The following is a 14,711-nucleotide window of genomic DNA, read 5'->3' on the forward strand; positions in this document are numbered from 1 at the left end:
GGTGTTGATAACATCAAACCTCGCTGGTTCTTGCATGTCTCGTGACCAAAAACATTATGACGCCATGTTGTAAAGAAAGTCAAACAGACATGAGGGTGAGTAAATGATTACAGAATTTTTATTTTTGGTGAACTATTAAATGACATATGCAACAGGATGCCCTAAAATGGAATGTGTGGTTACATATTGCTTGGTATAAAAGGATGTCAAAACAGGATAAAACAATAGTCCTTTCACAACTGGATAAGCGTTCATCAAACAAAATGATTTTCAAACTGTTGTTCTGACAAAACTCAATCGCATCAAACCCCTCACCAAACCCAATTGATAGGAAACGTTCTTTCATCGAATTTACAATACCATTATTGGACAATCTTTTTCATACGTTATCCAACAGTGGATCTGAAACACATCTCAGTCTAAATTTCATATTTTTGTCTGAATCAGTGTATATCGGCACCTTCTGAACTTCAATACACAGATTAGATGGCCAAACAGCTTTTTCATCTGCATTGATGTATGGGAAATGGCGTGGATTTTATAGAATATCCTTTCTGCTGTTCCACTGGGAAATTCGTCTTTTAAGCTGTTTGCATGGGCTACTGGAGAAATCAAACATGGGATGAAGAGGTTCATCATGGAGCAGATATGTCTTTATGATGCATTGATAGACTGAAACGATCCTAATAAATAAAGATGCATTATCCTCCATGTTTGAATTCTTTATATTTGAAATACAATCTGACATAAAACATAATCGGACTTCATTAACTCTCTTGATCCTGAAAGGTCATATGTGGGGATGCGTCTATATCGTTTAACAAAAACCTTGGCTGTTTATCTCCATTTACTCCCCACTCTACTGACCCACTTTTTCATGGGGCACTATTGGGAGAGCAGCAAGGCGATGCAGTCATTAGGAATTCAATGCAGGTGGTATAACGGCTGAGAAGGAGAGGGTTGTAGGGAAATTTACACCACATTATCCCCATTAAAGCACAGCCAGTGTTTGCACAGACAGAACATGCTCAAGGGTCCGCCACAGAAATAGGTGTAAGACCTGTGTCCAGTCTTCTTAATATGCAAATGAGGCAAGGAGGAGGGCGGGGCCAGGCAGTGATGATGCACACCCGGACTAATCAAGCCCACGAGAGGGATAAAGGTGGCTGGAGGCGGCAGTTCGGGAGAGAGAGAGCTAAAGCAGCTGTGCTGTGTGTGTGTGTGTGTGTGTGTGTGTGTGTGTGTGTGTAATATGTATTTTGCTTTAAGTTAATCATTAAATAATTATTATATTGTGAAGCCGGTTCTCGCCTCCTCCTTTCCCTTTTACCCCGTTACAGCAAGATGGACTGTATGCAGACTTGCATCCCAGAATTAGTGTGCAGAAAACTGGATGAAGGTTTGCCATGCACACATTAACAAGGAGCTGCTGATCTGGCAAGCAGGCATGGGTTTTTTTGGGGGTATATCCCATTGTTCCACTGAGTAGTGAAACTGTTTTAATGTGGATCTGCTTAAAGATTGTGCCATAATACAAATGGATGTGTGCATATTTTGCAGCTTGCCTACAGCATCCACTGAAGACTCCTTACAATCCACCTGCTAGAAGAAGAAAGTGACTACAATATGTGATGGTTTGTGGAGAATAAAATCTCAGCTCCATAACCTATAGAGATGCCTGGCTGTCTACCTCCCAACATTAAATAGGCAGCTGCCTTCTAAGGTAGTGTCCTAACAGGCCAGGATTGGCCATCATGATCACCAGGAGAATTCCCAGTGGCATGGCCTGACTGATTTGGTATGCAGTTTTTGTTATTTTATAATTTTTATGACAGAGACAACTATATGTAAGACATTTATAGGTTAATTTTCTCTCCCCTGTCTGACCCTGCGTCCTAGGTTATATTTCTACTTATCTTACATACAACGTTTCTGTTAGCTATGTCATGTCAAGCTAGTATATAAAAATTCCACTGGAGCAATCAGAATTTGTTTTTAACACAGACACTTAGATGTGAGCATTGAAGAGACTAGACAAAGCAAGCAAATAATTAGCACTATGTTCACTTCACCACTGCTGTGATCCCACACACTTGGAAAAAATAACCAAGATCATCAAAGAGATGACTGCAAGGGACATACTATCATTCAGTTTCATTAAGGACAAAGGCTTCTGAAAATTAATGGACAATATTGAGCCTGAATACACAGTGCCAGTTAGGACAATTATCACATCAAGGCTGGAGCTGGCACATAAGAAGATGATGGCAAACACAAAAGAGAGTATAGAGAAAGCAGAGTATGTGGCAATAACTACAGAAAGCTGGACATCAATGACAGAGTCTTAGATGACCATGCCATTTTATCGTTGAATGGGAACTAATCAGTAAGGTGCTCCAGACTCACATGCTCAGTGATAGCTAGGTAGAGGACTTACAAAGAGCCATCAGCAATGGGGGTCTAAAAGACAAGGTTGCGGACTGCGTCCATGGCAATGCAAGTAACAGTACTGGCCACCATGAACTTCTGAAATGGGAGTCAATGGTATGCTTCACCCAAAAACTGAAATTAGCCATAAACGATGAATTGAAGGCTAACACCTTTGGTTGTTGGTGCATGCACAAAACTGGTGAGCCATTTTCCCCATAGCACTGTGGCAACCATGGCATTAAAGGAAAAGCACGATCTAATACTGTTCTGTAAAACATGCTGGAATTCTGTCAGCAGCATGTTCTCACAACTCCACAAGCAAAGATGGGCGATGACTGCAGTACTATCTGACAGATGCATCACTAACGTTCAAGGGGCCAGAATTTTGGAGTTGGCCATATTAGAGTTCCTCAAAAGTGCCACTACTACATTATGTAGCGATGCATACGTATCGGTTTTCATTGTGTTTCTCATGGTGATGAGTTTACTGAACAGGCAGAGCAAATACAGATGAAGTTAAATGTTATTTTATACAATTTGTAGTAGTACTTAAGGATTGGCGATATAAGACAAATTTACTATAACAATATATATTGAGATATACAAACTTTAATGGAAATGTATTCAAAAACCTGCAAAAGAATAAACCAAAAAAAGCTAAATTAAAAAATAATCAAAGTTCCATTTTGGTATAAACCGATGTCCAAAGTAATGGTAGGCCTGTCATGTCCATTGCAATGAAACAACTTTTTCAAAACAAAAGATTGTCAGGATCCTGTCACTTTGGTCATTCATGTTTACTGACACCCATGTTCTGTGTTTTGTGTTGAGCACATGGCTCAGTGTTTATTTCCTGGCCATGTGCTCTGTCTTTGTTCATTTATCTGTGTGAGGGCACATATTCAGGTTTGATTCCCTTGCCGTGCACACTTCTGTCTAGTTTGCGTCTGTTAGATGTCTGTCTAGTCCTGTCATGTCCTGGTTCTCCAACCCAGCCAGTCTGCTCGTCACCTGTCCTGGACATTGGGTTTTCCCCAATGGTGTAGTTTTTGTTTACTTTTGTATAAATAAAGTTCATAACTTATAACTCTGCATTCTGACCTTCTTTCCACAAATCCTGACAAAATATTTTTGAAATAAGTAGTAATCTGTCATATGTACTTGGCATCGTTTTTCAGTCCAAGCCATTTCTATTTACAGTTGAAAATATATGCTTTGATTCTGAATCCAACCACTTCTTTATGAATTGTTTTGGATTAAGCCTTTCATTGGATACTGGAAATATTTTTGGCAACCATATACTAATATATAAATGCACTGTTAAAGGTTTTATTTAATAATTCTTGATGTAATTTACTGTGTGCGATCATTTCTTTCTCAGAGGTTGCAGCAGAACAGATGCACGTTTGACATGTTTATGACATCAGCATGGAATGGAATGCATCTGTTTGTTAATGTTACACCGGGATAATGGATACTGTAAACTTAGGGCTCAACACTTATTTTCAATGGGATTTCAGTGTTTTGCTTTCCGACAGCTTTTACAACATTTAGTCATATTAAATGGGTCATACCTTGACCTGTTACAGTATCTGTGTTGTGCTTGTCTTAGATATATTGTGCACTCGTGTGGGTTGAAAGTGATTCAACAGCAAGAAATATTGGGAGAGTGTTTTTATTAGTACATAAACTCAATCTTTGCATGATTATAGTTATGCACATAATGCCCTGATCTTTTGCCATAAAGGGAAAACATTAACGTCTGTAAAATGTTGTAATACATTAATGTATAATACATTAAATGTATTTTTCTATAAATATAATGGGATCTTTGTTATAGGCTAATCCAGTTACGGTACTGTTCTTATAAAATAGTCTATCATTTACTGCATTATATGTTTGATGTCAATAAATTACAGCTATTTAAACCTAAGTTTGATGTCCAACAGCAAGCATTTAATCAAACTGCATAGTTAAATAAAAATTATTTTATTCTGTTGTGATCGATTTGATTGTGTCGTTTGAAGCTCCATACCAACACATTATTTCAATTTTATCATCAAAATAGTGTTTAAATAAATGAATGAATTAAAAATATAATCAATTGAAAATATAACAATTAATTCAATTGAATAAATTTAAGAGGATATGAGAGCCGTGTGAACACTCCACTGTCAAACGTTTATTAACAGAAAAGATTGCTTTTCAGCTTCAGCACCAACTAAAATATTTTATTTTCAGCACACACACACACACGGCTTAAAGCTCAACTCTCTCTCTCTCTCTCCCTCCAATGGTCTGGATTGCCCTTTAAATCCCTCTCACTGCAAACACAGCTGTTAGAGGTGATTTCCCACAGGTGTCAATCCTCACTGCACTCACTCTCTCAGCCTCGCTCTCCACAGACGTCACTCGGACACGCCACCATCACTACAAACATTATAAGCCATTCTTTTATTTTGTTCTAACCGGTTACCATTTGGAAGGGAAGCTGTGGAACTTCTGAACCGGAACAAAAGAATACAGTTTTTGCTCAGAACGAACCGAAATGGAAAATATTATATTTTTAGTCCCTGGTAAGTGGTTTCTGCCCAGAATAAGCTGCAATGTGGTTAAGACTTTGTGTACGGTTAAAAGTCTGGCTATGTGAAACTAATGATAACTAATTGTGTTATCATTTTGTGCAAAACATGAAACTTTATTGTTACAAATCAATCAAAAAAAGGCACTATCACACCTGTTTTTGTAGTATAACAATTTTATTAGAAAAATTAGTCCTTTTTCATCTTTCAGTGCTGCCATGCTTTTAGCATATAACAATACAATATAAAATCTCAACCCAAAAAGAGCTAATAAAAGCAGATTTTCATTAATGCTTTTGCAGCATTTAGTTGGTCATGCTGTTTTCTGTACAAGTAACATTCCACGAAAAATACAAACACCCGCCTGGACACACCATGATTTAAACGACTTCCTCTGAAATATTTCTTGCTGCCCAGTTGAATTGTTACAAAGTGTCATCAACAAAACGTTCAAATCAGTAGTTACACAAGGAAATAAATAGATAAATAGTAGTACATCGCAAATGAAGACAAATGTGTCGAGTTTTGATATTTCTCAAGAGCCCAAGGCACCCAGGCTTGAAATATGTTGGCAATTATTAAGTTATATTGTACAAACGCACACACACATAAACACACACACACCAACAAAACGAACAAAAATGCTTTAAGCAGGAGGTGATAAGACAACAAAACCACAAGAAAGAAAAAAGAAAACATCGTTTTGTACTCATCTTTGCGTGCTTTACATTCTACATCTGTAATTCACAGTGAGTATCCCAGGCAGTGGGTATATATCTAATAATCCTGATGAGAAATAGAAACCTACTCTAAGTGGTTTTCGAAAATCTACTGTATGTCTACATGGCTTCCTGTAGGGGGTCAAATGGTCCAGGATGTAAGGATGAAAATCTGTGCCATATCATGTTGAAGTAGTTTTCCAGTAAGGCATTGCTTGCCCAGATGACCACAGGAGAGCAAAAACAAAGAGCGTCTTCAATTAACACCAACCTAAGATTTTGCCCTGAAGATCCAGACATAAATGAAGCAAAAAGTGATTGTTCTCAGTCCTGATTTTGTTAAGAGACAATAATTAAAATGTCTCAAGAATTCCAGATGAAATTGATTGATGTGCATTTTGTTTTCATGTGGTAACCGAGACCTGGTAACTCTCATTTCTCATTGGCTTATGGAGATTTCGGAGCTCTTTAGTTTAGTTGGCGACAAGCCTCAAATGTCCATTTTGAAGCACCTCCGTAGACTTCAATGCTGGTTTCCAACCAAGACAAGACGTTGCCCACTTGAGCTTTGCTGCTGCATGTGGCCAAGTTATAAATCTCTCCAATGGACAGCTTTCGATCCCAGATGTTAAAATTTGCCATGTCACCAACAAACGCTTGTGTAGCATCAAACCCTCCACCGAGAGTGTCCTGCAGGCAGATAAAATTGATTTGAGATGCTGAATAAACACTAAATAACTTCAAAGGCGTATGATACACTGTTAACCTTTGAAGCTAATTTGCCCATAAATTATTCATATCTTCCTGTCATCCCTACAGTTTACTTTGAAGGTCTCTCCATGTAAAATGAGCTAAAATCGTCTATTGGTCCTGCGATAGTATATTTTAGAATGGAAAGTTCCAATGATATCTCTTTAGTATTGGCTCTGTTCCAAAACCTTGTTAGCTGCCTTGCTGTCTACTACCTACAAAGGCAGTATCCTAAAAATGGAACATCATAAGTGAAAGATTTGCAACGCTCTAAATAAGCAGCAACCCTAAATAAGTGCGTCAGACATATAGCACTGCTGATGTGAGCTTGCGAAACGCAAGGAAGACTCAACTCACAATTTATTTCAATAGACAGAGTTCCCATGCCATGGAAAACTGGAGATATCAGGGAAAGTTTAAATGGCATTTTCCAAGCATGGAAAGTAATAGGAATTAATAAAATCTTAAAAGTCATAGAAATTTGTATAATGAATATTATAGCTGGGTATTTATACAGATTACCCGATTCTCATTCACAAGCTCTCAATTTGATTACGATTCAGTTTGATTCTGATGTCTTTTGGGTGTATTTAAGTTATGTACGGTTTGCTTACATATGACAATTCTCTATGCTGTTCATTAAACTTGGTACATTGCAAAAAAAAACTATATTTTACACATTTTACTTTATCATTAATTTTCATAATTTTGGTCACAGTTTAACTTTTTAAAAATGAATCCACATATTCCATAAATAAATAAGATATTCATAATTGCATACTGTATATACAGTATACTGTTTTATAGTGTTATATATTTTTTTTAAATGCATCATTTGTACTATTTAAAATATTTACATTTATACTATATGTAGAACAATTGCTAAATCTGTACTGTCTCTTTAAGAATAGCAGCAGTTCATTGAGTGTCTTACAGAAGTGTTTTGTTTGAGCGCATATTAACAAGAGTCGAATGGCTTCTGCCTCGGTGCTACAGTAAGTGTGGTTAGAAATAAACATATCTATTTTTGTTGTTTTTGATCAACAACTGACTGTAAAGAACTGAAAGGGTATTACAAGAGACTTTATTCAATGAAAATGGATTTTACTTTTACTCTCAACATGCATTGAAAGGATCTCGATGCTGAACTTCTTTGGCAAAATACTCAAACATTGGGAATTTAAATCTGAAAATGTCTCAACTAGTGACTTATCACAGACATTTTCATTGAATAGTGCGAAATTTGGTTGCATTTTTAAGTTGTGTTTCTTTCATTGTAGAGGGTTGCACATTGAGTAAAAGATAAATCTTGGAATTTTAAGAATCGATGAAGGGATTGTTCAAATGAAGATTAGAATTAATCAGAAAATCTATATTTTTACCCAGCCCTAATGAATATCTAATTACAAAGCAGAACTAGAAAAATGTATATTTAATTGGCTAAATGTTGTTCTTGTGTAGAGTAAAACTAACTTGCAACCCATTGTAATGTGTGTGAATTGTTCTTTTAAGTTTTCCTTTTTAATGAACGAATGAATCAAAATTAATCAATCAAATGGGTTCACAAATCTGAATTATTCATTAGTGAATCAGTCTGATTTTGATTTACTTTTAAAAATCCTTATCCAGTAATCACCAATCGTCCTGGACTTGAAAATGAATTGGTTAAAAGTGTGGAAACCCTGAACAGTTTGGTGTTATCACGTTGCACACACATATATTTGGTAGAATTGTCTTTTTAAATGGATTGAACTATTTTTTTATACATTTTGTTAGTAACAAAAAGTATAATTTATAATTATTATAAATAATTTATATAATTTATAAAAAGTATAATAAATAGCATTTACTATCTAACTTTCTCATGCTTCAGCTGCCATCTTGGATGTGTTTTTTTTCAATGAACTTGTTGCAATGCATTATGTGATCTGCAATGCAATGCTGCCTTAGAATTTGCCCAAAGCAAAGTATCTAAGCAGTTTTGGCATTTAAACAGCCTTTGCATAGGAACCCCTCCTATAATGTTTTAAAATGTTGCCTACGTTGGCTCATCATATATTCCTCACTCATCATTAAATCAACTTTAATCTAAAATTACCATGCCACACTTTGCCAACTCAATATTTGCTGAGAAGTTGAACAAGAGGATCTATACCTGCTCTTGTCCCAGAATAAGGACCCCTTGTGGTTTGATTGGATGATAAGGAGCCAGACTGTCCCCATTTCCCCTCATTACACCATTCTGGTAAGCTTCCCACACTCCATCTCGTGTAGTCCACGTCACACAGATGTGATGCCATTTCCCATCATTGATGAGGAAAGGCAGCTTAGCAACCTACAAGAAAAGAAGGCAAAAAAGAGAAGAAAGTTCAATATGATATTTATATAGACGTAAACTGCATGCTTTGAGGTTTTCAGTTTGTGATGAACTGAATGTACTCAAACTATCCATCCATCCTCTGTCTGTCTATCTGTGTCTGTCTGTCTGCTTACCGCTAACCAACTGCCTAGCAGTAGCACTATAGCACTATAGCATGCACACAAAGCACCTTAGCAACTGAATAGTAATGACCTAGCAATAACAACCAATCGGATAACCTTACAAACGACTTACCAAAACTCTAGAAACTAGAGGTCGACTGATGGTGGATTTTGTCGATACTGATTACTAAGGTGTTGGGAAAGGCTGATAACCGATTGATCAGACGATAGTTTTTAAAAATCTATTTATAGATTGTCAAAAATGTTCTTATTCTTTCTATACTATGGCAGACAAAGACAAAGAGTCCAAAATGAATAGAATCCTAGGAGTACCAAAAATCCCAATAATGACCAGAATCCCATATTAATAACCCAATCTACCATTCAGAAAACCTTAGTAATACCCTAGCAAGCACTCAGTATACCTTTCAAAACCACCTAGAAACTGCCTAGCAACCCCCATCTATCAGGCTGTATTCCTATAAGAGACATTTTAACATTTCAGATATGTCACTGACTTAATGGGATCATTTATTTCTCAGTATTGTTCAGCACAATGCTTATAAAGAGAGAATGTACCTTGTCATTGATGAGCAGTTCCATTGGGTTGTTTCCCCATTCAATAAGAACCAACTCATTGGCCTGACCAGGTACTGCGTAAGAGAAAGGAGTGCCCACTCCTGGAGAGGCATTGGATTTAAGCCACATGCACACAGTGAAGGCATACATCTCCGGAAGACTCTTTTTGACTTTAGCATACATGTAATTGGTCCTTAGAGGGAACGTCAGCTGAAATTTATCCAGTGGTCTGTTTTCCTTTTGACCTGTGAAACAAAAAGCATTCAAAAAGTCATATCTGACATGTTATCATTGCATTCTAGCTCAAACAAAATCAACAAAATGGCCGAGCTCTATGTAGTCCATGATAACTTTGTCAGAAGATCTCTACCTAAACAATTACTCACGATTCAACGACTTTTAATTTCTCTTTATCCTAACATTAAAATTAAAGCAAAAATTAAAAAAGGCATTTAAAAGTTATTTTTATGCAGATAAACAAATTTTGAGACTTTCAGCCAAATAGTCACTAATTTTCCAATCCCAAGGATAATTTTTTTATTATATAATTTTTGCCTGGGGAAAGACATGCAGTTTTTGATGCTCACTACAATTTACAAGGAGTAAAATCCGCAATCAGTATTCTAGATGCGTCATCAGACAGACCTGGTATGACAGGCTTCATTACTGATTTCAAAAACTCGCCCTCATGTCATTCCAAACCTGTATGACTTGATATGCTTACCAGAATGCAAGAGCTGCTCTTTCCCACACAAAGAAAGTGCATGATGATGTATAGCCTACTGCCAAGCCCCAAAAGTACCTCTAAAAGTGTTTCGAGAGCTATGGTAAGATTTTCAGGAATAATGACTTGAATTTCAGATGATTTCAGAATATTTTATTATAGTGCAAATTTCATATGGGCTACTTTTATGATGGTTTTTTCTTTTTTGGAGCTTGACAATGTGAATCCCAAACCACATTGACATGGAAAGTATAGAGCCCCTTAAAGGACAAGGAGGGAATTTATTTTCTGAAATACTTTTGAGTTCCCTTGCAATTCTGTTTTTTTTCCTCTTAATAGTTTCTCATTCCCTCACAAAAGTTTTGTGTTCCCTCACAATAAGTTATTCTTTCCCATGGTTTTACTACAGTAATCACAGTTGAACAATGGTGTTTGTAGTAAAACCATTGTAACCACAAACTTTATGATTGTGTTAACACAGAAACTAGTGCAATGTATTTTTACCATGGTTTCCATAAAAAAAACTCCTTATGAAAATGAACCATGATTTCATATTAAACTTATAGTAAACCTGCAGGAAGCATGTAACCATTTTTGTTATAAAAACCATGGTTCATTTTCGGATAAATGTAATGCGAGGGAACACAAAACATATTTCGAGAAATCGCAAAACTATTTTGAGGGAATGCAAAATTATTGGGAGGGAACGCAAAACTATTGTGAGAAAATGCAAAGCGTATTTCAAGAAATCTCAAAACTATTGCGAGGGAACCTGAAAAACATTTTCGAGCAATTGCAAAACTATTTGAAGGGAATGCAAACTATTGCGAAAAAACTAAACGTTTTTCGAGGAACAGCAAAGCTATTGCAAGGGATTGCAAAACTATTGGAAGGGAACGCAAACTACTGCGAGAAAATTGATGTTTTTGGAGGAATCACTAAAATATTGCGCGGTAACACAAAACGTATTTAAAGGAATTGGACATCTATTGCAAGGGAACACAAAACTATTGCAATGGAACGCAACATTTATTGCAAAGGAAAGCAAAACTATTTTAGAAAATTCCCTCACTGTCTTTTAGGGGCTCCATAGAACAGCACCGCTTGGACATTTTGCACTAGGCTATATTTCCTTTTGTGTTTTGTAGAAGAAGTCATTACGTTGGACGTTAAGAACATTAAGGTGAGTATGATGGTTTGTACCCATAGGGTGAGTATGATGACAGGATTTGCATCAGCATAAAGCTGATCCTGCTACTGTAAAAGGCTCTGAGACAAGGGTGGGCTATATTTTAACGACTGACAACGTGATTGCACAAAACGTGAATGCACAAAACACATGAGCTTGCAAAAACCAGCTTCCGATTACTATATCCGTAAATCAAGCTATAAAACTGGTTGGGTGGAATTGGATATGCAAAGCAATGCAGCTCTGTAAAGCCCCCTCCCTCATGTCTCCTGCGACAGGCAAGCGATACCACGTCGGCAACTTCCCAGCTTGCTAAAAACGATCATTTTTCTGTTGAATGTCTTCGTGCGATCTATACGGTACTGAGCTGAAGCAGAAATGCCTATTGTTACCTTTCTCTAGATCAGTGATTCTCTGGTGCAGTGAGGTGAGAGTTGACTCCACGCGCCCGCGCTGCTCGCTCTCGTTGCGCTGTCCCGGTTTTCCTTCTTCCAAGCCGTTCACACGGGACAGGACCTGCTTCTCCAGGTCGTAAATCTTAGTCTGCAGAAGATCTTTCAAGCTGTTCGCCTGGATTGAGTTGTTATTCCGGCTAAATTGCTATGAACGAAACAAATGTGAACAAACATTACATTTTTATTGGTCTTGAAGAAGAAGAAGAAGAAGAAAAAAACACAAACATTTTCAATGAGTTTAAGTTTACATTAAAAATACGAAAATATAAAAAAATATGGTAAAACGTTCATTAAGAACGGTTGACAACGTTCAATGTTTGATTTATTATATTATTATTATTATTATTTAAAAAAAAAATTAAGTTAGACTTCATGACGAAACATGTTTAAAGTGTAGCTTTAATCTGTATTTTTTCTTTCTTTCTTTCTTTATTTATTTATATCTATGGACTACGTCCTTACGTACTTTATATCCTTTTCACTATTATCATTGCTTTTTCTTCTTCTTTTTAAGAAACGAGAGAGCTAGTTGATGTGCTAAAAAAAAAAATACTAAAGTTGTGAAGAATTGATTTTTTTATCTTGCCTCAAAGCGTTCTCAAAAATTAAACAATGCACTCCTCGGTAGCCTATATAGCGAACCTCCCGAGAAACGTACCTCCAGGTTTTCGAGCCTCTGCTTGAGTGACTGTAAAGTCTGTGAGAGTTGAGCCAATGTATCTGTCGGACCTCTCGATATATCTCCCATTGTGTTCTTAGTGCCCGTTTCTTTCCGCCGCCCGCCGACCCGCGCGTCACCGGGCTCGGACGCGCTCTGACTTTCACATCGCGCCAACTTGGAAGTCAGTTCCCTGATCGATTCCTTTTGGTTCATGATTGTTTCCTTCTGTTGCAGCACGGTCTCTCGCAGCTGCATGACCGTGCTCTTCAGATCCTCCCCGGGCACGCTGTTTTGCAGTGTGGCGGCGCATATGTCCATATCCTTGGGCACAGACGTGCAAATGAACTGGGTCTGTCCAAAGTCCTGGCTCATCCCGTCCACCAAAAGACAAGAAAGTATAAAAAGTTTCCAATGCATTCCTCTCGCTCCGGCCTCCATGGCGCGTTTGTTTCGTGCAGAAGTCTCGGCGGTGATTTCAGCACCACACTCTCGCTGGACAGCTCCTGCTTGTAATCCGCTTGTGGTACGCTCGGGCTTTATATAGCGCACGCGGTCTGCGGCTGTAAGCTGCACGACGCGCCTGATCATTATTTCCCGCCCCTGGATATTAAAGTAGAAAGAAATAATCGTGTCAGTAAATTAAGCTGAGTTTGCCCCTGGCGATCGGATTTTCGGTTTTCTAAAGCTCAATTAGTAATTCCACACAGTCATTTGCAGATTGTTTTCATCTTTAAGTAGAACAGGATCAAGTCTGAGCCGAAATCCCCGCAAATACTGAGAGGGTGTTTCATTTCAGAAGCTCAGTCAGTCAAACACGTCTCAGGTGAAATTCACTTGCTGAAAACATTAATTAAAATAATTATAACATCTTAAACCAGCCCAAGGTGGTACAGCTGGCTACAAAGCTGCTTTCCACCAGTCATGCTGGTCTGGTATGATGATTTTAGAGGTGGTCTGGGCTGGAGTGAGGAGTTTTGATCAGAGACCAGGGCTGGGTATTGATATAGATTTCCATATTCGATTCCTATTCACAGGCTCACAGTTCGCTTAGATTTCGATTAGATTCAGTATGGATACATGGGTGTATTTCAGTTATAATTAAGAAATTCTCTCACAGCTGATGCTGTTAATTATACAGGGGACCTTCAAATAGGAACATTGTGAAAATATTTGTTTTAATAATTCTATTTTTATTAGTTTTTTTATATATATATAATTTTTGCCACATTTGTCACAAAGACTGTTGTGCAAGGAGCAGCTCCATTCATATAATTGAAGTCAGAAGTTTACATACACCTTAGCCAGATACATATATACATAGTTTTCACAATTCATGACATTTAATCGTGAAAAAGTCCCTTGTCTTAGGTCAGTTAGGATCACTACTTTATTTTAAGAATGTGAAATATCAAGTATTGACGCTGACTACCAACCCAGGAGTGGGAAGTTTGAATCCAGGGTGTGCTGAGTGACTCCAGTCAGGTCTCCTAAGCAACCATATTGGCCCAGTTGCTAGGGAGGGTAGAGTAACATGGGGTAATCTCCTCGTGGTCACGATTAGTGGTTATTGCTCTTAATGGTGAGTGTGGTAAGTTGGATAGCGGAGAGTAGCATGAGTCTCCACATGCTGTGAGTCTCCACAGTGTCATGCACAACGAGCCACATGATAATATGCGCAGATTGACGGTCTCAGAATCAGAGGCAACTGAGACTTGTCCTCCACCACCCGGATTGAGGTGAGTAACTACGCCACCACGAGGACCTACTAAGTATTGGCCTTTCCAAATTGGGAGAATATGGGATAAAAAAAATGAATGTGAAATGTCAGAATAATAGTAGAGAGAATGAATCATTTCAGCTTTTATTTATTTCATCACATTCTCAGTGGGTCAGAAGTTTACATACACTTTGTTAGTATTTGCCTTTAAATTGTTTAACTTGGGTCAAACTTTTTGGGTAGCCTATCACATTAAGTTACTGGAATTTTGGCCCAGTCCTCCATACAGAACTGATGTAACTGAGTCAGGTTTGTATGCCACACTTTTTTAGTTCTGCCTACAGATTTCATATCGGATTGAGGTCAGGGCTTTGTGATGGCCACTCCAATACCTTGACTTTGTTGTCCTTAAGCCATTTTGCCA

General features: G+C 37.6%; 1 protein-coding gene across 1 annotated transcript; it reads right to left on the reverse strand.

Annotated features, from left to right (window-relative positions):
- Nucleotides 1–5,874: 5,874 nt before the first annotated feature.
- On the reverse strand, nucleotides 5,875–13,337 carry nptx1l (neuronal pentraxin 1 like). Its single transcript, XM_052139973.1, has 5 exons — nucleotides 12,568–13,337; nucleotides 11,847–12,054; nucleotides 9,542–9,786; nucleotides 8,637–8,816; nucleotides 5,875–6,421 (listed from the first exon to the last, which is right to left on the reverse strand). Exons 1-5 carry the CDS (start codon nucleotides 13,156–13,158, stop codon nucleotides 6,200–6,202), a joined length of 1,446 nt encoding a protein of 481 aa, XP_051995933.1. The 5' UTR covers nucleotides 13,159–13,337; the 3' UTR covers nucleotides 5,875–6,199.
- Between the last annotated feature and the right edge of the window lie 1,374 nt (nucleotides 13,338–14,711).

The sequence above is a fragment of the Xyrauchen texanus genome, chromosome 12, assembly GCF_025860055.1.
Source record: "Xyrauchen texanus isolate HMW12.3.18 chromosome 12, RBS_HiC_50CHRs, whole genome shotgun sequence".
NCBI lineage: Eukaryota > Metazoa > Chordata > Actinopteri > Cypriniformes > Catostomidae > Xyrauchen > Xyrauchen texanus.